This window comes from Trachurus japonicus, chromosome 12, assembly GCF_045865225.1.
Source record: "Trachurus japonicus isolate A0001 chromosome 12, Traja_1.0".
Lineage (NCBI taxonomy): Eukaryota > Metazoa > Chordata > Actinopteri > Carangiformes > Carangidae > Trachurus > Trachurus japonicus.
This window is the reverse complement of record NC_140918.1, coordinates 29,874,016-29,897,940: the sequence shown is the minus strand read 5'-3', so window position 1 is coordinate 29,897,940 and position 23,925 is coordinate 29,874,016. Positions and strand designations below refer to the sequence as shown.

The 23,925-nt window shown below is 43.2% G+C and overlaps 2 protein-coding genes across 3 annotated transcripts in view; both read right to left on the bottom strand.

The window, feature by feature from the left end:
* Positions 1-1,972: 1,972 nt before the first annotated feature.
* LOC146977766 (uncharacterized) overlaps positions 1,973-23,925 on the bottom strand; it is a 39,005-nt gene continuing 17,052 nt past the window's right edge. Inside the window, exons 1-7 of one of the 2 annotated variants that reach the window (XM_085794207.1) lie at positions 12,563-12,839; positions 10,402-10,845; positions 9,190-9,261; positions 5,867-6,849; positions 5,266-5,427; positions 5,080-5,175; positions 1,973-2,526 (exon numbers count right to left, since the gene is read on the bottom strand). In XM_085794207.1, coding sequence (XP_085650333.1) covers positions 2,218-2,526; positions 5,080-5,175; positions 5,266-5,427; positions 5,867-6,849; positions 9,190-9,261; positions 10,402-10,845; positions 12,563-12,758 — 2,262 coding nt within the window. In that variant the 5' untranslated portion in view covers positions 12,759-12,839 and the 3' untranslated portion in view covers positions 1,973-2,217. Of the gene's footprint in view, positions 2,527-5,079; positions 5,176-5,265; positions 5,428-5,866; positions 6,850-9,189; positions 9,262-10,401; positions 10,846-12,562; positions 12,840-23,925 lie in introns of those variants that run through there. The other variant, XM_085794206.1, reaches the window with a different exon arrangement.
* Positions 15,920-16,644, bottom strand: LOC146977767 (uncharacterized). The gene has a single exon (XM_085794219.1). It carries the CDS (start codon positions 16,582-16,584, stop codon positions 15,964-15,966), a length of 621 nt encoding a protein of 206 aa, XP_085650345.1. The 5' UTR covers positions 16,585-16,644; the 3' UTR covers positions 15,920-15,963.

Sequence of the window (23,925 nt, the reverse complement as noted above, 5' to 3'; positions counted from 1 at the left end):
TCTAGATATGATTAAAAACAATATCATATAAAAACAACATGAACAATCAACATGACTGGGATGTGCAAAGGGGAGGTATGAAACCCAAAAGGGCTTATAAAAACCTCACCCACATTCAAAGATCTAATTTGTTGCATTTTTTTCATTCAGTTCTAAAAATAGCTTACACTGACAAATAAAGGTAACGAACCTACTGCTATGACTATAGCGATTATGGCAGTGGGCCAATTTGCCAAAATGTTGAACTATCCCTTTAATACCTGAGGAATAGCATCGAAAACAATGGCAAATTCTCTGGGCAGTACAGGAATTTTATACTTTGATAGAAATTCAGTATAAGTAAACAGCTGACCCTCCTTGTTAAATAAACAATTAGTATGCCATTATCAACCAGTTTCTTTATAATGATTTATACTTGAAACTAGTGATGGCGAGAAGAAGCTTCATGAAGCATTGAAGCTTTTCATCAAATTGGTTCACTCAAGGGCAAAGCTTCTTGGGGCTTTAGTTGTTCTACTAGGCCATCTACTGGCCAAAAAGAATGAAACAGGAAAAAATATTACAATGATATTAGTGGTCTTTACGGTAGGTATATTTTGAACTTTTTCTAGTTTAAATAGGCGATTTGTGTTCATAAAGAGTCACAAAGGAATGTGGGAATGGGGGTGAGGACAATGAATAATGTGGGTGATGGGGCAGTGAATGTGCTTGTTGAACTCGTGGAATCAGATGTGGAATCAAATTAGATGACGTTTCTTCTTCCAAATAAAATCAAATAAAGTTTTGTCTATTTTTTTTTAGATAAATCATTTGAGACCTCAAGAGCTGAGCTCGCATAAACAAGTCTAGATAAGCCCTCTGCTTTGGAGAGCAGCACTCGACCAGTTATGTTGGGTCTCTTTGAGTCCATAAGTTAAATCTTTGCTGCAGGGAAGTGATTCATGGATTAAAGTTTTCATTCATTCTTATAACTGGGTCTTTAATTATAATAACACCAAGGTATTTAATTTTCAACTTTACAGGGATTCCTGAGATCTCTTTGTCATTGCAAGCTTTGATGGAAAGCAGGTCACACTTAGAAAGATAGGCTGCAGAAAATGTATCTAATGGTTTCATGGCAATATCAATTTGGTATCTATCTCGGTCTGGGAGAATTTTCAGAGTCCTCCGTGCCTTCTCGGAGTTACGGGGGGGTCCGCGCAGCAGTATGTTTCCATATAATGGTTGTGAATGGGGCTCACTTTTCTTCGTCTAAAAAGACACACCAAAAACATCCAAATACCTCCATAGTGCTTGTCGGTAATGTCCCTCTTGTATTGAAGCCCCGACATGAGAAATTGTTCCGCCGGTCAGTGCAAATCACGCGAGATTTGCACTGACACAGGAAGACCAGTGAACTGAGACACTGGGAGCTTCCGCTACAAACAAGCTTAAAACATAGACTTATTAAATTTTTTTCGGAACAATTTCTCATGTTGGGGCTTCAATACAAGAGGGACATTACAGACGAGCACTATGTAGGTATTTGGATGTTTTTTGGTGTGTCTTTTTGGATGAAGAAAAGTGAGCCCCATTCACAACCATTATATGGACAAATACTGCTGCGCGGACCCCCCCATAACTCCGAGAAGGCATGGAGGACTCCCAGCCCTTAGTCGACACGAGGGTGAGTAGATAATGAGTGAAAATTGAATTTTGGGTGAACTATCCTTTTAAATAATAGTAACTTAAATGGCAATTTTTCCATAAATGTTACCCTCTAAGTTGAAACTACTCTGTTTTCTTTCACTACATGTATTACTACATTCTAGTTCTGATAACTCAGTCCGATTGCCTTGTACAATTTGAGGTCCATTAACATAAAACAAACTCAAAATGCGTATGATAACTTAATAGCTTTATTAAGTTGAATGCTTAACACCCAAAATGCAATCAAAACAGACTTGCCTCTCTAGGGCTCAGATCAATCACAGTATCTTAACAGTGTCGAAACTGGTGACACATGCATAGTAAAATGATCAAGCCTCTCTGGGGCTCAGATCAATCATGGAACAGTATCATCCCAATAGGACTGGTGACACCATACAAATATGCCCAGTAAAATGATTAACCATAACTACACTAAACACTTGTTTCAATAAATCAACTGGCCAGCCACATGGTATTTTGTTTAGAAACTGCTGACAACAAATGCAAATGCAAGTTTACTTTAGAACTTCACTCCAGCTCATTTTTTAAGGCCTGTAGTTTTGGCCTAAGCTGCTTCCTGCCATCATCCAGGTCAAGGAGGATAACCTGAATGAACTCGAAGAAGCCACTGAGCTTTTCCGGGTACTTCAAATGCAGTGCATACACCAATGCAAACAAAATCAGCAGCGAATCGGTCCATGATCTGTGTGACATGACAACCATATCTTCAAGTACAATGGACACATGCTGGGTTTCGAAGGGAACTTGAAGCACCTCCTCCTCATTCACCACTGCCACCAGAGCCACTGCTCCCTCCTGGGTGGCTTCCGAGTCATCCTAAAAAAAAGGAGAAAGGAATGTCTAAGTATAATTCTACAAATCAAGCTTATTAAAGGGATAGTTCACCCAAAATTGAAATTTGTCCGTGGCTTCTCTGAGTTACAGGGGGTCTCGGCGTAGCAGTGCATGTCCATATAACGGTTGCAAATGGATACCAACTGTCTTCGTAACAAAAAGACACACCAAAAAACATCCAAATACCTCCATGCTGCTCCTATGGAATGTCTGTCTTGTATTGATGCCCGAAATGCTAAATTGTCCCGAAAAAAATTAAATAAGTCCATATTTCAAGCTTGTTTTGTAGCGGAAACTTCTGGAAGCTCCTCTGCCCGGTTCGTCAAATTCGGACGAACTGGGAAGGACGGACCCTGGTTCGTCCAAATTTGACAAACCGGGAAGAGGAGCTACAAACAAGCTTGAAATATAGACTTATTTAATTTTTTTCGGGACAATTTTGCATTTCGGGGCTTCAATACAAGACAGACATTACATACAACAGCATGGAGGTATTTGGATGTTTTTTGGTGTGTCTTTTTGTTACAAAGACAGTTGGTATCCATTTGCAACCGTTATATGGACATGCACTGCTACGCTGAGACCCCCTGTAACTCAGAGAAGGCACGGAGGACTCTGAAACTTCTCCCAGCCCTTAGTCGACATGAGGGTGAGTAGATAATGAGTGAAATTTCAATTTTGGGTGAACTATCCCTTTAAAAGTCTGATGATAAACACCCGTAACATTATGGATTTTGAAGATGGCCTGCATCAGCAGCCCGAGGAGCAGGATGTAGAGGGCATGACATTTTTTTCCACTGTTCATCTGATGGAGGACAAACCATCTCTTCAGTCAGATAAACTAAACAAAGTCATACTACCCGGGTAGATGGACATTGACAAAACATTGAACACTGACAGTGAAGACTGGCTAAACACAGACTCTCCAAGGTTTGAGTATTCACTTGTCTATACAAAAAGAGATCCAAGAGGCACTGAATGGTTTTCTTTTTGTGGATTTACATATTACTGATACTGTCAATAAATGTAGTTTCTTCTGTTTTCGTCCGGGTCCAATCTTTCCTCTTAAAGTAAAAGGAGTGTCACCTTTTCACATGTACCAAATGTAGATTAAAAGACCCCCTCCCATGAAAATCGTGTTTTTCGTGCTTTTCACATGTCCATGACCAGCACATGCCTTTCCGAAACCCCGCCTTCCGAAAATAGACTTCCATTCATCGTAATAGCAGGGTTTTCTATTTTTTCTAAGCGGTGTTTCTGAGTGGAGGGGTGTCGGAATGGAGAGCCGTCCCGGTCAGTTTGACAGTTTGGTAGACCGCGGTGCGCTGAGATGGGTGTGGCAGCGCAGCTGGGGGAGGTGTCACAGATTCAGCTTGGCGCAGTGTAAGTTTCATGCCAAAAAGTCGCGCCGAAAGCTCGCCAGCCCTAACCTGGTGACCAGGTTCCATTGGCACGCCTAATGGAAACTCCACCTGAATTAACACAGCAGGGATTGGGACTAAAAAGCAGCTGCGGATGTTCCAAGAGCAGGATTGTGAGGGTGGATGACTGCATGTCGCTGCCGCGTTGAGACTACGCACTGTACCGTTGCGATGATCCACTTTGTTTAATTTATTAGCGGGCGAGTGGCCGCATCGTTACGCGGCCGTAATGAAAAACAAACAAACTATCATCTCTCTCAGCCAATCACAAACAGCCTCGGCATCAGATAGAGTATATAGCCTATACTCAGCATCTCTCATCACAGAAAAAAAAATGAAAAAGAGACGGAGACGGAGAGAGAGAGAGAGAGAGAGAGAGAGAGAGAGAGAGAGAGAGAGAGAGAGAGAGAGAGAGAGAGAGAGATCCATCCTTTACGCTGAGATGCTCCTGATTTCATCCCTGTTACCACGGTGTTTATGTTGTTATTAGTGTACACCTCTCATCTTTCTTACACAGGGTTTAAATACTAAATGTGAGTTTCTTTATTAGTTTATACATTATACGGCCACTCTGAGCTAGGACCTTCAGGACCAAAACTCCTGTTTCCTCCTGGGAGAGGTTCGGCCTCTGGCGTCGCTGTCTCCTCCGTCCATGTCGAAGTATAAAATGACAAACTTGCAGTGCGCATCGCCCGCGGGGCAGTTAAAGGTGAGGAGAGGAGCTCATTTGATTGGTGAAGATCTGAATCGACTGTGTTAATCCCACTTCATGCCTTTCTCTCCTCCTCCTTTCCCACTCCCACCTTCTCTCCACCCTGTTTGCTGTTTGCGCCAGTAGGAGGGACGAGGGGAGTGCCTGCGCCTGCCTGCACTGGACTGCGCCGTGCACCAAACTTGCAAAAATGCGCCTGGACATGCCCCGTTGGCGCGGCGAAGCTGCGCTGCGCCTAGACTGCGCCTGATCTACAAAACTAGGGCCCACTCTGTTAAATTAATCTTAATGTGCATGATGAGACCTAATCTGAACCACATATTAAAAAAGGAAAGTGATCCTCACACGCTCAGATGTTAATTGCATTGAGAAGCAGAACACACAAATACCTTGCACAAATACCTTGCATGTTCTGAAGACTTCTGATGAATCCTCCTTCAAATAGTGTGGTAGGCCGGCCAGGGCTGCTGTTCGAGCTGCACAGATATCATTTTTGTCCTGTTGCACAAAGACAATGTATGCAAGGGATGTTAGTGTTCACTGTTCACATTCAATAATGTAATGCATGAAATAAAAATAAAAGATTACCTGTTCCTCAAATGCCATCATAATCGCTTCCATCTTCTGTCCATAAGTGCCAGTCCTCCTCTTTTTGTAGAGTTGTAGCAGCTGAGGTGCGTACTTGTCGAGTGAAGCATAGAATGTAGATGGCAGATTTAGATTTGTGATCCTGTGGAATTCACTGTAGAGCTGCATGAATAAAAAAGACAAGGTAAGGCAAGTTTATTAGCTCGTTTAAAAACAGTTTGTCTCTCTCTCATCCTCTGCCCTTTGACCCTCACATCTACTGAGGAAAAATATTGACTGAGGAAAAACTCCCAAGAAAAAACAGGAGAAACCTCAGGGTGAGACAGAGGAGGGATCCCTCACCCAGGACGGGCAGATGTGCAATAGATGTTGTGTACAGACAAGAAAAAAACAACAAAAAAAAGTAATGTGATATTGTAAAAGTGGGCTTTTCAGACATAACGGACACACCAAATAAAACTATTCAAAATTAATGATGACTTTGGTGATACATGCATACAGTATTTTTTTTTTTGGAACATTTTAGACAGTGTGGAGTACAGCACCAGCAACAAGGGATGCATACAGTATTTTTAAGTATTGTTTGTAAGTTTTTACTCACCTGGGCTTCACAAAAGAGTGCAGGCCATCTGTCCTTCAGTTCACCAACTGGAGGAGCTAAATCCACAACTTCTTCACGTCTGAGTGCAAAGGTACGTTGCATATGATGATGGATGGATATCATGTCTCTTTCCATCGATGTCCTCCTGAACTGCTCGACCATTGCCAGCCTCTTCATCTCGAGTGTCTGCCTCGTTTCACCATGAGGATAGTTTGGAAGGAAATTAATTTCCCCTCTTCTGGGTCTTTTGATGCTGGCCCTGGATGCCGCACCATCTGGATTGGTTCTGCTACGCTTTCCCGCATTAACAGCCACATCCTTAATGCCAGCCTTGCTAAGTTTGGTCCTGTAGTTGCCCATCTTGAAGCGCAAACTGTTCTGCCAGCCCTCATATCCTTTTTTGGATCCATTTTCTTTTAGACAAGGGTGCTTGCTCACCAGAGCCTCTGCGGCCAAGCCAATCTGTTTGGTACTCGGATATGCTTTGCGCTTATATATTTCAGCAGCCATAACATCTAATATGTTATGCTTTTGATTCTTAGTCAACCTGACAGTTTTTCCCTCTCCCAGGGCAGAGTTGCCCTCTCTTAGTATATACTCCACCTCGTACGAGAACGTCGGAACAACAAAGATGGCTGGCCATCGGCACGATCGTTTTGGTGAGTCTGTGTTGTCTGATAATAACACAGTGTCATCTGTGCTTGTGGAACTGAGATCTGACTCAATAACTCTAACTATCTTAATGGTTGGCTTAGCTGGTAGGTCTTCCATGTTGACTAAGTTGATGAGGGCATTGTTAAACTCAGGGTCTTCAAATTGAAGGCGAAAGTCATATGTCAGATTTAATTTATTTTTCATTTCAAATATGAGGGCTTGTACAGTTTCAGGACGAGAGGGCAAAATGACCCTCTTTGCATTGACATCATCGAGGATGACTCTTAGTTTGAGGACATCAGTTGCCATTAACGCGGTATTGGGGAAGCCTGAAACATACAAAAAGAGAAAGACAGAAAAAAACACATGTCAGTGCTCCCCTTTCCTGCTAAACACATATCAATATATTTACTGGTGTGCAGCAGGTTTTCAGACATTAGGATGCTTACTAAACAATCCTTTATTCAGACACTGAAATGAAATGTTTACTTGTCAGAATTAGCCTGCCTGAAACTTTGTAGGCAATCTGTGGCATTTGGTCAGTTAGTTGACTCAGAGATTTCACAGAATGGCTCTTGCTTGTATGTTCTGTTAGCTCATATGACCGCAAATGCTCAAGATACCAGGTCTCATAGAAAAAAAATATCACTTCCAATGAGCAATATGTTTCTGATCTCTTTAAACTCAGGCAAGGCAGCACGTGTCCCAGTACATACAAACATGCCTACCACAAAAGTTGTGCCTTGAATGGTTGCCTGTTTTGTGCCATATACACTGCTGCTGCCTGTGATGCTTGACACTATTGGATGTGTATCAATAGGCAATGTTTCAATAAAGACAGACTCCATGTTTGAAGTCTGTACTGGTGGCTTGAAAAATCTTTGATGACAGAATGCCATCATGTTTTGGTGTCTCTCTGCCAATGTTTTCAATACATTTTTGTATTGTATTTTGTAATGACTGGTATTATCTGTGAAACTATGAGAAACAGCAAGCTCAACTATATCCTTCAATTCCATTAGGATCTCCCATATTTTGTCCCCCTCTGGCACTCTGGACATTGTGTTCACACCGGGCACGACGCAAATTTTTACATACAAAGTCAATATACAGAAGCAAATGGATGCGAATTTGTGCCGGCAGCGCGAATGATGCGACGTGAATGACGCAAATGGCACGAAGCGAATGGAGCGAACGCGTGAAATTCGCCTGTTCGCATGAGTTCACGCGAAATATTTGCGTGAATGTCGCAACAAGTAAAAACAAATATTCCAGCGGGCAAACTCGAGCGAGTAGAGCGAGGCAAATATTTTACTCGCGCCCGGTGTGAACGCACTGTAAGAAGAGTGGTTCTCATGCCCATTCCCACCAATTGTTCCTCGACTAGCAAAATTTTGAGGGACTGGGTGAGGGCGGTCAACCTTGTCAGAATGCTGGTAGGGAAAACACAGTATTGCTTTATTCAGCTCCTCCAACGTGAAATATTTTTTTGCCATCAAACCTTTCAAACAGTGGGGGCGGTGCTTGGTGCAGTGGGTAGAGCAGCCGCTCATGTAGAGGCTGCAGTCCTCACCGCAGGCGGCCCTGGCTCGAATCCCGCGTCGGGCAGCCCTTTTCTGTAGGGGTGCACCGAATGGCATTTTTTTGGCCAAAGCCGAACACCAAATAAAATCAAAACGCTTGGCCGAATAACCTAATAATACCGAATACCGAAAGTGGTTTTAAAGTTGGATAAATAAAATATTTTTTTAGACTTAATTTTCAAAGAAATGAAATGTTTATTGACTACGGTATTCTGACAGTTTTTGAATATTCCAGTTGCTGTTGCTCATCAAAAAAGCACAACAAGTTAAAGTTTTTCATTTATATCGGCCCATTGTGAGTGCTGAAAGATCTATGCAAGTACATTCTAAAAAAAACCAAGTGTCTTTTAAAACAGTGGTTCCTAAGCTTTCTTGGTCAGATTTTTTTTTAATTCATCAATTAGACTACTAGACATTTCAGGCGACCTCATTTGAATTTCAGGCGACCTCATGTGGGGTCCCGACCCCAAGGTTGGGAAACACAGTTTTAAAAGACGTCGGCCACAGACGGAGTGGGCGACATGCTAGGACGAGGAACTTTCGTTTTAACTGCTGCAGCCGTCTCTCCCTCTCGTACTCAGCATGCTGTTCTGGGTGTTTGGTTTTTAAATGATTCATTAAAAGGCGCGTTCCTACAGGAACGGTCCCCTCACTCAGCCCTCTCAGTGGCCGTGTCTCCGCTGCAGACAGGACGCACCGGCTCTTGGAGCGACGTGCAACGGTGCGCGCGGTCGCTCTGCAGCTCCCCCCCCACTGCTCTTGTTGCTGTTGTTTTTCCAGCAGTAGGAGTCACTTACTAATAAAGCTGGGATTTAAGCTGCCGTTTCGATCGTCACGCAATCACTTATTTATCAGCATTTATGAGCTTTTCGCTCATTCCACCGAATACTGAATGTTGCTTTTTTTTTGCAATATTCGGCCGAATATATTTGGTTACCGAATATTCGGTGCATCCCTACTTTTCTGCATGTCATTCCCCCTCTCTCTGCCTCCCACTTTCCTGTCTATCTCTACTGTGTACCATCAAGTAAGGGCAAAAAGTCAAAAATATACTTTAAAAAACAAACAAACAAACAAAAAAAAAACCTTTCAAACAGTGTGCCAGCTCCGCAGGGACCATTCCTTCAAACAAGTCGTGGAGGGCGTCCGGCGGAAATCCTGTAATGGGATGGAAATAGGAGAGATGATCAGAGAGAACACAATTCTGTTTTACACCATAATTCTCCACAGTTTCATTTGTCTGTATTTCTTGAACCAGGGTATCTGAAACCAGCGAGCCCATGGGCTGCGAGATTATCAGTCACAACAGAGTAGACTGTGCCTTTGAGACAGTCACCAAATGTTTTAATGTAGACACCCACTTCTTCAAGTGTTTTTAGATCAGCCAAGAGAAGTGTAAAAACCTTCTCATATCCAAACTGCCGTACATCACCTGCGTTGCACAAAAGGGCCAACTGAGTAGAATGGAGGACTGAGCGATACTTAACTGGTATGTTAGCTAATGTCCAGCACACTCCACATACTTTATGAACTTTATGAATTTTTCTCGATGTCCCTAGAGGATTTGCAATTTCAAAATCATCAACATAAAGAATTATTGATAATTTCTCGCCCTCATCTGAAAGAAGCAGATTTTCCTGAAACCGTTAAAAAAACGGTTTTGACGAGTTAACTCGTCAATGGTCGTGAACGTTCGGCAGGCTGTGACGTGTTAACTCGTCAATGGTCGCGAAAGAGTTTTGTTTTTCGTGCTTTTCACATGTTCCTGTGGCATTTTTCTTGTGTTAGAGGACATAGCAGCAGAAAAGGAAGTGCAAAATTGCATTTCTGAGTTTTTCTGCCTTCAAATTGCTGTGAACCAATGGCAGACGCAAACTGGCAGTTTCAGGGAGACAGGAGTTGACGTGTCACAACTCCAGGGGAGGGCACTAGTGCTACAAGCTCCCGCCCCGCTCTGCATCTGGCTCAGAGGTGAAAGGCTTGACAGCTGGGGGGGGGTGCGTGCGAGGGGGTGGCTGGGCGGGTGCAGAGCAGCGCAGTCTCCGCCCACCCTCCAGAGGTGCATTGCTAATATGCATTGCTAATGAGCTGCTTTTAAAATGACCAAAAAGGGTCACGGGAGGGGGACTTTAAGATGACCTCTTTGACTAAATTGTTTACCACAGGTAGCACATTCAAATGGTTTCTCTCCTGTATGGATCCACATGTGTATCTTCAAAACCGTGGTTGTGCTAAATGTTTTCCCACACTCTGAGCTAAATGTTTTCCCACACTCTGAGCAGTGGCAAGACGTCTTACCAGTGCTACATTCTTCGTCATTTACATGAACAGCTTCACTGTTCAAACCGGACTCAGGTGCTCTGGTTTCTCTCCAATCATCATTGTTGTCTTCAGTCTCAGAGATCGACTCTGAGACAGCATCATCTGCATCTGGTTGAAGATCTTCATGTTGATCTGAGTTCCTGGCTGGTTCAGATCCTCCACAGTCGTCTCCATCGGCCTCTATCTGTTCAGCTGAGCTGCTGGATGGAGGCTCTGCCTCAGTTTGTCTTTGATGAGGTTGTAGGGACTGAGGTTTCTCACCCTCAGTGTTTACATGAACAGAAGTGAGGGGGAACTCTGGAGTGGTCGGTAGTTCCTCCTTTTCTTCTTTAACATGTAGACTCTCTGGGTTCTCCTGATCCAGACTAGAGGTCAACTCAGGAGGATCCTCTGCTTCAATCTTCAACTGGTGCTGATCACCTGCAGAAACAATGAAACACATCATGAACAACAGTGTCTTCATACTGTCACTCATAACTGCTGTGTCTATGAACCCCAATGACCTTCTCAGTGGACGCTAGTCTGAGCTCAAGGAATTCTGCTCCTGCTATGAGCCTCTGATTGGCCGGAGGTCTCAGAGCTACTTTTTACTCTTACTGAGTGGATTTCACCAGTACTTTTACTTTTACTCAAGTAAAATTTCATCAGCGTAACAGTACTTCTACTTACACAGTCAAAACATCCGGTTACAGTGACAGCGCTAGCTAGCTAGCCCGTGTATAGGGCTGGGCTATAAAACAATCTCAATGGGCTTTATGCACAGCTCCACTACTTCCTGAAATAAGCCAGCTGGTTTATTTCCTGTTTTACATTATTGGACCATTGGTCAGACACACCTGGATTAATGTCATTCTCTTCTATTCCCTTCACAAATAATTAAATCACGAGGCAGCATTTCCCCCAGTGTTTGTTTGCGATATTGAGGCGAATTGCTTCACTTTTCCAACAGCGGAGTGGCTTAAGCGCGCTCCCGCGAGGGGGTGCTTTTCACGGCAAGGGTGCATACGACGGCACAACACCGGAAATCAACGTTGAAATTTTGTTTTTTGTTTGCTGGGTCAGAGCAAAAGAATGTGTGGGGAAAATAACCATAATCTGTTGATTTTGGTGATGGCTCCAAAAACAGGACTATGGGAATAAAAAATAAAAAAGATACATTGTTAAAGTGCTAGTCGTTAGATAAGTCAATTTACAGAGTAACCCCTTGGTCGCACTGCACGCGGAAGCTGAGCGCGCGCACTGCGCGCGGCTTCTCGGGCGCTTGGGTGGTCGCACTGGGAGCGTAGTACTTCTCCTCTTCTCTCCGCGCCCGTCAGACATCGACTGCAGTCGCCCATACTCGTATTCACTCGGTTTTCCACACACACGTCATTTTAAACATGTGTGTGTGTGTGTCTCATGTGCAGACGCAACGGTCAAATATGTGTAGATGGACAAGCAACAACTTAGTTAATCATCATTTAATTATTTTATTTTGAAAATTGACCGGATTCTCTCGCCTTTTCTGTGCCCGACTTCCTGTCTGGTACGATCTGGTCTACCCAGCTTGACAGACGGCGCTCTCGGCTCGCGTGAAAAATAGAACTGAACCGATCTGAAGCACTGCAGGCTTCAGATCGGTTCATTTCCCGATCAGGAAGTCGGGCACAGAAAAGGCGAGAGAATCCGGTCAATTTTCAAAATAAAATAATAAAATAATGATTAATTAAGTTGCATGTCCGTCTATAGCCTAAATATTTGTCAGTTGCGTATGCACACGAGACACATACACACACACATGTTGTGTGTGTGTGTGTGTGTGTGTGTGTGTGTGTGTGTGTGTGTGTGTGTGTGTGTGTGTGTGGAAAACCGAGTGAATACGAGTATGGGCGACTGCAGTCGATGTCTGACGGGCTCGGGGAGGGGAGGAAAAGTACGCTCCCAGTGCGACCATGCGACCACCCAAGCGCACGAGAAGGCGCGCGCTCAGCTTCCGCGTGCAGTGCGACCAAGACACCTCAACTAAAATACCTTGTGAATTCCTGTAGTACAATTGTTGATAGACACATAAAAGTTTAAAGATGTAGTACTACAACATGTACTCTTTCTCTACAAACCACAACTTTGAGGTCCATGGATTTAAAAGTGAATCACCAACCGGTTTTGTTGTTTGTTGTGACTCGAGGCTGCAGGAGAACATCCAGCACGTTCCTCTGCCGCTCGATCTCCTGTCTGAAGCCCGAAGCCTCCGCCTCGTAGCCGGCTACGACTCTGACCACGGCCGCTAAGATTTCCTGGGAGACGGCGGTGAGTCTCTCGGTAACGAATCCTCTCAGAAACTCGACCTCAGACATTTTACTCAAACTCTTTGTTGTTCCTCGAGGGGAGCCGAACCGTTTCCTGCTGCTATAGACTCTCTTCCCGTTTGGGCACGTCACGTGGATAGATCCACCAGTCGGCAACAAAGTAAACGCCCACAAAAACGCCACTTCCGGTAAGAGCCGAGCGGGGGGGCAACCTACTAATACCCTACCAGATAGGACAACAATCGCCCGACTGTACTGAGTTTATAGCTCTTTGTTAAAACACTGATAAATTAGTTCATAAAAATGTTAGCGTGCAGCTCAGTAGTTTTGATGGCTTTTCTGTTTATAGAGTGTTGGATTGTTGTTCTATTGTTTGAGCTCCTTCTCAAAAATTAAAAAAGATGGTCTGTGATTAGAGAATTTGGATTTGTGTAGCAAGTAAAACAAGTAGGTTGATGATTGTAAATGATCTTTGCTGTTTGCAGGACAGGAGAGGAACCCAAACAATAGGGAGAGAAATGAGATAAAATATCCTGGGAAATGAATCTACAGACATCTTGCCAGAACATGAAAAAGGACAGGACCAGAACAAATAACAAAAATCTTATTCAGATTGTGTGCAGATGAGCAGTCCACGTCACTGTCCTTTTTGTATCTATGTAGAAATAACTTGTAGGGATAAAACCTAATTTTAAAAGACATTTTAATCTTATTTATTATCAGATATTTAGAGAGAAGGCACCAGATTTTTTTCAGGTTTTTCATTTATTCTTCATGTGTATTCATGTCTGGAGTGATGATATTCCAGTAAGAGATTACATTTGGAACAGAGATTGTGTCCTTTTGAAATAAAGCATGTATATTAGTTATTTTTCTTTTTAGTAGAAAAACAGATTGACCAACCCTAGTGTCAGCAGGGTCTAATTACAATGAAGACAGTTCAGATGTAATGGAGCTTACTAGCTGTGTCCCAATTCAGCGGCTGCAGTCAGTGAATGAGCCCTTTCTGCCCCCTTACCGTAAGTCAGCGCCGATGCAAATTTAGCGTAAGGGAATTACCCCACAGCGACGTGAAGTCAAATTTGTGGGATGCTGTCAGAACCATATGGGTTGGAATAGGAGTGTTAAAAAAAAAGAAAATAAACAAACATAGTCAGAGAGAGCTCAGCCGGTCTCTTTATTGTTAATGTACAGGAGCACCATCGGAGATGATGATAATTCTACAGCCCCACGCTCAGGATTTGGCAGGGTGGACCCCCACCCATTTTTTTTTAACACAGTATAGTGTACACAGTGAAACTTATCACCTACTATATCTGGGTATTTCAAGACATGCGTAGTGCAAGCATGCTTCCTCCTGTAGTACTAGTAGGCCTAGTAGTAGTTTATTTCAGTCATATCATATAGTGAAAGTAAAAAAATAAGTCAAACAATCATTGACCTTCCTTCCAGACAATATTCAATCTTATGAGTCTATAATTGTTGCATATGCCAAAATACGCTGAAGTTATTGAGCTTGTACCTGCCTACACTCACCAAACACATCAAGTAAATACTGTGCAAATGGACAAGGTCAAAAGTTGTATGTTATAGTGTTTAAATACGACAAAGCTTTTTTAGACAATGGTCAATAAACTCAGTGTTAATGCAGCTATGGAAGAGATTAGCCAGTGGGTCAGTGATTCACTAATTTTACCTGACATGGGATCATTACATCCCAGCTAGCAATTTTTTGTTCTGAAAACATTCTGACGATGTTACCTGGAATGTTGTTACAATGTTTTTAGCTCTAAGTTTTCCCAGATTGTTCTCTAAAAGCATCCCAAAAACGTTTTGTGATAACCTTCTTAAAATGTTACAAATGAAAACATTGCTACAACATTATGCCCAAATGTAAGTAAGTAAGTAATCTTTATTTATCTGGCACTTTTCACAGATAAAAATCAAAAAATGCTTCACAAATAAAAGCAATGGCAAATAAAACACAATAAATAATAAGAGGAGAAAAATAAAAATAAAAATATTAAAAAAAAAACATCTAGTGGGCTGAACAAGCAACTCCTACTTAGGGTTGTCACGATACCAGAATTTCAGTAGTAGATACCAATACCAATTTCCTCGATTCTCGATACTAATTCGATACCAAGATTAAAAAAAAAAAAAAAAAAAAAAGCAGAACCCATGTACTTTTAAATTCACCACTTATTTTACTGTTTCAAATTGTCAAGTATTTAACATAACTGTGCTTCAACATCTTTTTGCACAGAATTTAATAGGGCTGCCCCCAAATAGTCGACCAAGCAAAAAACATTTGGAGCCCTGTCTTTTCAAAATTAAGTCAAAATCATGACTAAACTGTAGGCCTATATGAAAGGCTATAGGACTTTTAATTTGAAGGGCCAGATGCAGGAAGTTGTGACACTCACTCGTTGCTGTCAGTTTTTGTTGTTGTTGTTATTTTACACGGCACGGCAGGTCTCTCTCTGTTTTTTTGGTCAAAAGCGACTTTTTCCGATGTTGTAACTGACGTTTCTGGGTTGGAGACTCCGACATGGAAGCACGTATCACTGCTGTTTCAACCATCAGCGGGTGCTGCCGTGCCCGGCCCCGTGTCACTCAGCGGAGCCCCCACCCCACCGGCCTCAGCACCATAGACAGTATCAGTACCCACCTCATTTAGCTACTGTGTATATTGGTGATAAGCGAGCATACTGCCTGTAACTGTAAAACCCGACCGGCTGGACTCACGAGCATTATCAAACCCTCAAACCCGAGTCGACAAGTGTGTGACCCCCGCCAGCTCCGCCAAGAACCGACATGGCTCGCCAAGGGAAAAGTTGTATATTCGGTTCTTACGGTACCAGTAAAAAGCAGGTATTGAATATTTCTTTTCGTGTTGGTATCGAATTGGTACCGGTAGTATCAGTTCTTGTGACAACCCTACTCCTACTATAGTACTACCAAAGCATTAAATTTGACTTTTTTTCACCTCAATTTATATAATAACAGATCGATAGTTGGCGTCCGTGTATTGATACAGTATCGCCGTTCAAAATATTGCGATATTGTGCCGTATCGATATTTTCTTACACCCCTATCCTTGATGGGATTTCATGTGCATCCATGTGCAGCCAAATTCTCTAGCTCGATAAATGTTTTTCCACAAACACTGCAACCAAATGGCTTCGCGTTTAAATGGACATGAAACAAAAGAGTTTTCTTCTGGGTAAACACTTTCCCACAAATAGCACAACTAAATGGTTTCTTCTTGTGTGTGGATTCTCAAGTGCTTCTTCAAACTCGCTTGATGTCTAAAATATTTCCCACAGGTAGGACATTCAAATGGTTTCTCTCCTGTATGGACTCTCATGTGCTCTCTAAGATTCCCTCTTTGACCAAATTGTTTACCACAGGTAGCACAGTCAAATGGTTTCTCTCCTGTATGAATCCGCATGTGGTATCCAAGATAACCTTTTTGACTAAATGTTTTACCACAGGTAGCACAGTCAAATGGTTTCTCTCCTGTATGGACTTTCATGTGTTCTTTAAGACTCCATCTTTGACTAAATGTTTTACCAGAGGTAGCACAGTCAAATGGTTTCTCTCCTGTATGGATCCTCATGTGTTCTACAAGAGTCCCTCTTTGACTAAATTGTTTACCACACTCAGCACAGTCAAATGGTTTCTCTCCTGTATGGATCCTCATGTGTTCTATAAGAGTCCCTCTTTGATTAAATTGTTTACCACAGGTAGCACAGGCAAATGGTTTCTCTCCTGTATGGATACTCGTGTGTTTTTTAAGATGACCTTTTCGACTAAATTGTTTACCACAGGTAGCATAGTCAAATGGTTTCACTCCTGTATGGATCCTCATGTGTATCTTCAAAACCGTGGTAGTGCTAAATGTTCTCCTGATCCAGACTAGAGGTCAACTCAGGTGGATCTTCTGCTTCAATCTTCAACAGGTGCTGATCACCTGCAGAAACAAAGAAACACATCATGAACAACAGTGTCTTCATACTGTCACTCATAACTGCTGCTGCTATGAACCCCAATGATCTTCTCAGTGGACGCTAGTCTGAGCTCAAGGAATTTTGCTCCTGCTATGAGCCTCTGATTGGCCAGAGATCTCGGAGCTACTTTTTACTCTTACTGAGTGGATTTTTTCACCAGTACTTTCACTTTTTCTCAAGTAAAATTTCATCAACGTAACAGTACTTATACAGTCAAAACATACGGTTACAATGACAGCACTTGCTAGCTAGCTAGCGGATAGGGCTGGGCGATAAAACAATCTGATTCGGGATCACGATAAATCTTTGATTTATTTCAATAATTGGCTATGGTCATATTTCCTCGACATCACATGACAGTCAAAAGCACGACAGCAGCCTGTCACTCTGCCGTCTGATACTCTGCTTACTGTCGTGAGCATGTACTGTAGAGTTTGTTTGAGTTGCAGCAGCTGCAGCTAAAGCGGTGGTTCTCAACCTTTTTTGAACAAACGCCCCCCTGACCAAACCATGATTCCCCCCCCCCCTAGAAAAAAAACAAAAACGCACAATGTTACAAAATTTCGTTTTTAAACTTGAACCCAGGGTCGTTGCAGCGGGGTATACAAGACACTCGCGGCTCGGCGTATTTAATCAGAGATTCAATCAAGCATTTCAGTGACGGTGAGCAGCCTGACGCTGCATCATTAATGCCGCTGCACTGTTACGTTACCGTACCAACGGGCTACGGGTCCCTTTTTAATCTCCTCTCCTTCGGCCTCACGTTCTCACATCAGCTGTTCTCTTATCAATAAACCCTTACTTTCATGCGAGAAAGTAAGGGTTTAGATCCCCAATGTGCAGTTAGTTTATCCAAATGACGGCTTAGAAGTTTGCTTCGCGTTGGGAGTGAAGCTCCAGCGAGCTGCAGCGAGCTCCAGAGGAGCGGAGAGTGACTAATCAGCAACCCGCCTGCAGCGCTCGTTAACGGGCCAAACTACGTTGTCATGCCCGCGGAGGAAACGGTCGTTAATTAACTTACCCGCAGGTTTGTAGAGGTTTACCGCCGACTGGTTAAATTCTTTTTAGGAGATAAATGTTGGTCTCATTGATGAAAATCTAATCTAACAATTGTGGCAGTCGTAGTTTGTTTGAATGAAAAGTGAAGCTTCACACAGAGCAGCAGCAGCTTTGCCCCGGGGCTCTGTAGCCTACGTACAGAAATCACATTTGCATTGCATGTTTTACAATGAACTGATACAATTTTCTTTTATTTTATGAAGTTATATAACATGGTTACGGTACACAACAGAGAGCAGCATAGTATGCGGTTTCCATAACTGGGCCAGCCACCGTTCCGGCTCTGTCCTTCCTGCGTCCAATCAATGTGCGCCTCATTACATATTAATACAATGAACATCCGGACCAGTCAAAACCTCGCGCTTACTCTCACGAGAGAAAGCATGCCGTATGAAAAAGTGTCAGAACAAGCTCTATGTTTGATTTTTTTTTAAAAAATGTTTCCAATAAGTTTTAAGAATTGATTCAAAGCTATTTAAGGGGGGTTGGATATGTAAAAAAAAAACAAAAACAGGTGATGCTCCTTTAAATGATGCTGTCATGCCTACCTCATCTAAATAAAGCACAAAAAAAAGGGTAACGTGGCCCTAGATTTAGGCCCGTGCATTCAAAGCCTGAACACATGGTGAAACACGGTCTCTGAGGCCTAGCTTCACAAGGAAATTATGAATGGCAAAAATACGTTTTACATGTTTTGAGGGACACATTTAAGACCTAATTAATATGTTAAGAAGAAAAATACTGGTATCCGGTCTTTAATCTGTTGATTTTGGTGATCCAAAAACAGGACTATGGGAATAAATTCAAATAAAAAAGATAAATTGTTCACTTGCTAGTCGATAATAGAGTTGCCTCAACTAAGACCTTATTAGATTTTGCGAATTCCTGTAGTAGCCTACAATTGTTGATAGCCACATAAAAGTTAAAAGATAAATGTAGGCCTTCAACATGTCATCCTTCTCCACAAACCACAACTTTGAGGTCCATGGATTTACAAGTGAATCACCAACCGGTTTTGTTGAGAACGACTCGAGGCTGCAGGAGAACATCCAGCAGGTTCCTCTGCCGCTCGATCTCCTGTCTGAAGCCCGAAGCCGCCTCGTAGCCGTCTACGACTCTGTCCACGGCCGCTAAGATTTCCTGGGAGACGGCGGTGAGTCTCTGGGTAACGAATCCTCTCAGAAACTCCACTTCAAACATTTTACTCAAACTCTTTGTTGTTCTTGGGAGGAGACCTTGGATGTATTATATTATCCGAACAACAGCTGACTACTGCCGGGTCCGTTTCCTGCTGCTAGACCATGTGCTTTCCCGTTTGGGCACGTCATGTGGTGCATTGATCCACCAGTCGGCAACAATGGGAACGCCCACAAATACGTCGCTTCCGGTAAGAGCCGTGGGTGGGCGGGGGGGTTGTGGCTGCTGTGGGTGCAGTAGAGAGTGATTCTCCCACAGCCTGATCAGTCTCTTGTTAGTTTCAAGGGCCAATTAAAAACACACCTATACAGACAAGCCTTTAACTGTTGAGCCACTGCTGATTTACCACTGTAATATCTATAATGTTTAGGTTCTCATCATCTTCATCATCATCATCTTCATTCACATATGAAGAGTTAATTTGCAAAAGCAGATATTAAGTGCCATTTTGAAAAAAATGAGCTATTAAAGGCTTTGTAATTATTCTAGTGTTGTTTTCAATAAAACTTTATTTTTTTGAGATATGTCTGTTTTGTTACATCTCAAAGTCACTCAACTTTGGTTTGACTGATATCACCTTATGTAAATAAAAAAATGAAGATTCTAGAGTTTTTTAAAAACGTAGTTATCTGCTTTTGCAAATGAACTCTTCATATATAGAAAAGGTATTAAAATCATTAAAGTATTTGTAATTTCATATGTGAAATGGGACACCCTGAGAAGCTCAAGAGCTTTTAAAAGGGGCCCAAATTCTAATTGTGTTTTATACTGTTTGTGTGATTGAATATATTTTTTACATAATGTGAAGCACCCTGTGTACACTATGATGGGTGCTATATAAATAAAGTTTTACTTACTTACTTTACTAGTAGCCTATTATTATTTAAGAGGGCCACGCCCAATGCACTAAGGCTGTACTAAAGAAAATTGAATTTGAGCCCACTGTGGGTCTTAACATTAGTGTGATAACTCATCTATCAGACGATGTAGGCCAAACTTTGTGCAAAATTCTATTTTTGATTAAATCCGGGATGAAAGTGTGTTTTTTTTTCCCGCATTGGATAATGCAGGCGCACGGATTATACGTCAGCCTGCTCACGATTCACCAGCTACTGATATTGGATCCGTCATCCATCAATCAAACGTCTGAGACAACACACACACACACCGAGCTCGGTCTCGCCCCAAACATTAAATATCCCGCCCGCTTTATAACGACCAATCATATTCAGGTGTATTTTTGAAACCATGTGTGAGGGAGACAGCAGGCTCAAGCGGCACTACGACGCACAGCCAACATTTAAAGGGACGTCCAGCACTGTGCAAAATGAACTCTTAGACTGTATGTATGAAGTGTACAGAGATGAGGTGGAAAAACAAGTGGCTGAGACGTCGTTTGTGGCTGTGCATGCTGATGAGACCACTGATGTCAGTTGTAAATCCCAGATGGTGGTTGTGCTGCCTTACATGTTGCCCAACAATACAGTGACAGAAAGGTTTTTGGAGTTTGTGGAGGTCAAGGATAAAACTGGACTGGGGCTCAGTAATAGCATTAAGGGTGTGCTGGAACCAACTAAGCTGAGAGGAAAGCTCATCGCTCAGACATATGATGGAGCGGCTGTTATGAGCGGCAACGTCCGTGGGGTGCAGACGCTCATGAGAAGACATATCCGCATGCTGTATTTGTTCACTGCTACGCTCACCAGCTGAACCTGACCTTGCAGCAACTTTGTTCAGCAAGGATGAGCATCCTGAGAGTGTTTTTTGCAGATTTAACTGCTTTTGCCGCCTCCAAAACGTGTGGCAGCTCTTGCCAAGGCAACACAGAGACGCATCCAGAGGCCACCGGCAGTGCGCTGGAATTTTAAAAGCAGGACTGTCAGTGCAGTTTGGGAAAATCGGGCCCCATTGCTCCAGTGTATGGAGGACATACGCACACAACCGGGATGGGACGAGGCCACCATCAGTGAGGCATATGGCCTGTCAAAGAAACTCACTGTGGTGACTATTCAAAAAAAACAAAATCTGTCACCTGATGGTGGTTTGGGATGGTTCTTGAGTGAATAAAAAAGAAAGGTTGCAAAGGTGATGTCTTTGGGTGAGGTTCCCGTTTATTTCAACAAAAAAGATAAGGTAAGTGACAAAACAAAAAGTTTTCTATTGATTCTCTGGCTGTCGTGTAAAAACTGTGTTTCTCCCACCACCACTCAACTCAAACTAATCAGCTCTTCTGATCTCCAACAGCTGGGGCAGCTCCTGGGGTAAAAGAAAGTAACTGAAACAATACTGCACCCTTGTGGAAAAGTAAATACCTACACAACATAAAAAATGGCTCCTACACTAACGATGGAGCAGACGAGCCTGGCCGAAGACCAATACAGCGCCAGTGATGAAGGAGGCATGCAACACAGTCATCTCTCAGGTGGAACAGAGATTTTTGCAGAGTAACCACCTTACCACCTTGTCGCTGCAAAGCTGGTTGACAGCACGCTCTTCGCAGCATATGTCCAGTAGGGATGCAACGGTTCTCGGTAAAATACCGAACCGTTCGGTACGGCCTGCACGGTGCAATACGCTCTTGGACCGTGGTATTTCAGATTCAGCTTGCATCAGCTCTTACTGCTTTACAGGCAGCTGTGCCGTGTATGTGTGTGCCTGGCCGTTTAAGGCGAAAACCCGCCCCCGCGAGTTCATGTCCAATCACTGTTGAGCCTCCACACACTCACAGTGACTCCCCCCTATCACACTGAAAGTGCAGCTCACACACAGAAGAGGGAAAAGAAAAAAAAGAAAACAAACAGGCGGCAGCATGAGCGGTCGCTGATTGCAATCACGGGGAAAATTAATTGGTTATTAGCGCGATTTAGCACATTTAGCTTTTATTAGAGTTCCAGCACAACTCTGTCCATGCACACTGCATGTGTCTTTTTTTTTTTTACAGTCTATGGTGTGGTCGCGTATCCGATAGAGAGACCGAGGTCGAGCAGGAGTTGACTGACAGGGATGAGAGGTGGTGAAAGGCTGTTTAAAAAAACACAATAGACTAACTCCTTCTTTCCCAGTGAGAGACTGTGGTGGCTGCCAGCATAGTGACGTCTTCCATGACGGCAATATAGCGCGATCTCTGTTTGAAAGTAGCTTCAGAGTGTTCACCTACTGAAAGACTAGGAGTGTGCAGAGGGAGGAGCTAGGGGCTGTTCACAGACAGTTCAGGTGTGTGTGTGTGTGTATGAGTGAGAGTGAGAGAGATAGAGAGAGAGGAGAGCTATATTATAAATATTATAAATTATAAACATTATTTTGGGAGAAAAAAAAAGTTTCTCTGCACTAAACACATACCGAAACCGTACCGAGAACCGTGGCCAAAAACCGAGGTACGTATTGTACCGTGGGCTACCTGTAGCCTACCGTTGCACCCCTAATGTCCAGTCATTCCCTGCATCCGAGTTTGACTGTGCTGTGAGAATGTGGCCTATTGGAGACCCGGACAAGTTGAAGTGTGAGCTGACCACTCTGTACCGCCACATAGAGCTTCATACTGGGAAGACCACCTTGCCGCTCCATGACAACAACTTAGAGGAGGCTTTTGCTGAGACCATCACGCTGCTGAAAATGATTATAACAACTCCCATGACGACATCAGAGTCCGAGAGGAACTTACTTTTCCACCTTGAAGAGGATAAAAACCTTCACCCGCAACACGATGGGGCAGCCGCGACTGAATGCTTTGGCCATGTTGTCCATTGAGAGCCAGCTGATTCAGCAGCTACCCGACTTCACACCCCAAAGTCATTGACAAGTTTGCCCAGAGGAAGAACCGCCGCGCTGCGTTTCTCTTCAAGTGAGGCCTCAGCTTCAGTGAGTGAAAGCACCGTTGTTGTTGTTGTTTTTTGCCTGCCTGTATCAATTAAATAGACGGCGAAGAGTGTCGTAAGGTTGCTGTTGTTTTCATAACATTGTTGTTAGAATGGATCTGTATTGATTATATAAACCGTCAAGAGTGTCGTAAGGTTGTTGTTGTCTTCATAAGTTGTTGTTGTCAGAATGGATCTGTATCAATTAAATGGACGGCGACGAGTGTCGTAAGGTTGCTGTTGTTTTCATTCTGAGGGGCCGCTGTTCCGAATGTGTTTTATTTTGAAAATTGACCAGATTCTCTTGTGGATTCTCCCCCCCCTCCAAAGTTTCACCCAGGTGCGAGCAGCCGCGGCGCTACTGCTGAAAAATAATGTCCTTGCTCTGTGCTTTGGTTGGGTTTAGGCAATGTAGAAAGGAGTTGGTTAAGTTTAATAAAAAGATCACGTAGGGGGCGGAGTTTAGCTCAGTTGGTAGAGCACCCGCCCCATGTGTTGAGGCTATAGTCCTTGCTGCAGGCGGCCCCGGTTCGAGTCCCGCGTCGGACGGCCCTATCCTGCATGTCATTCCCCCCATCTCTGCCTCCCATTTCCTGTCACACTCTCAACTGTCCTATCAAATAAAGGCATGAAAAGCCAAAAAATATACTTAAAAAAAAAAAAAAAAAAAGATCACGTAGAGGCCAAGAAAGTCTCTGCTAATATGCAGCTCCTCCGGGAGTCAAACCCTGATCTCCTGCGCCGGAGACGGATGCTCTAACCACTCCGCTACCAAAGCATTCGCTGTGATGTGTGTACCCAGTGTGTTAAACCTTTTAATGGCGGACTTTTTTCAGGTTCGGAATGGCAGCCCTTTTCCATAAATAATTAAGGACTGGCATTCCAACAAATTAAAGGGACAACGAGAAGTTTTGGAAAAGCGAAGCGTTTTCACACTACATTTATGAGCCTCCACGCGCACTGTAAAATTCTTTGACCGGCGCAAGACGGACTCATGTTTTCATTCATCAATAATTAAAGTCAGAGGTTCAAAGAGGTTCAGTTACCGTCGTAGTTCCGACCATAAACGGCGATTCAGCTGCGTTATTCTCA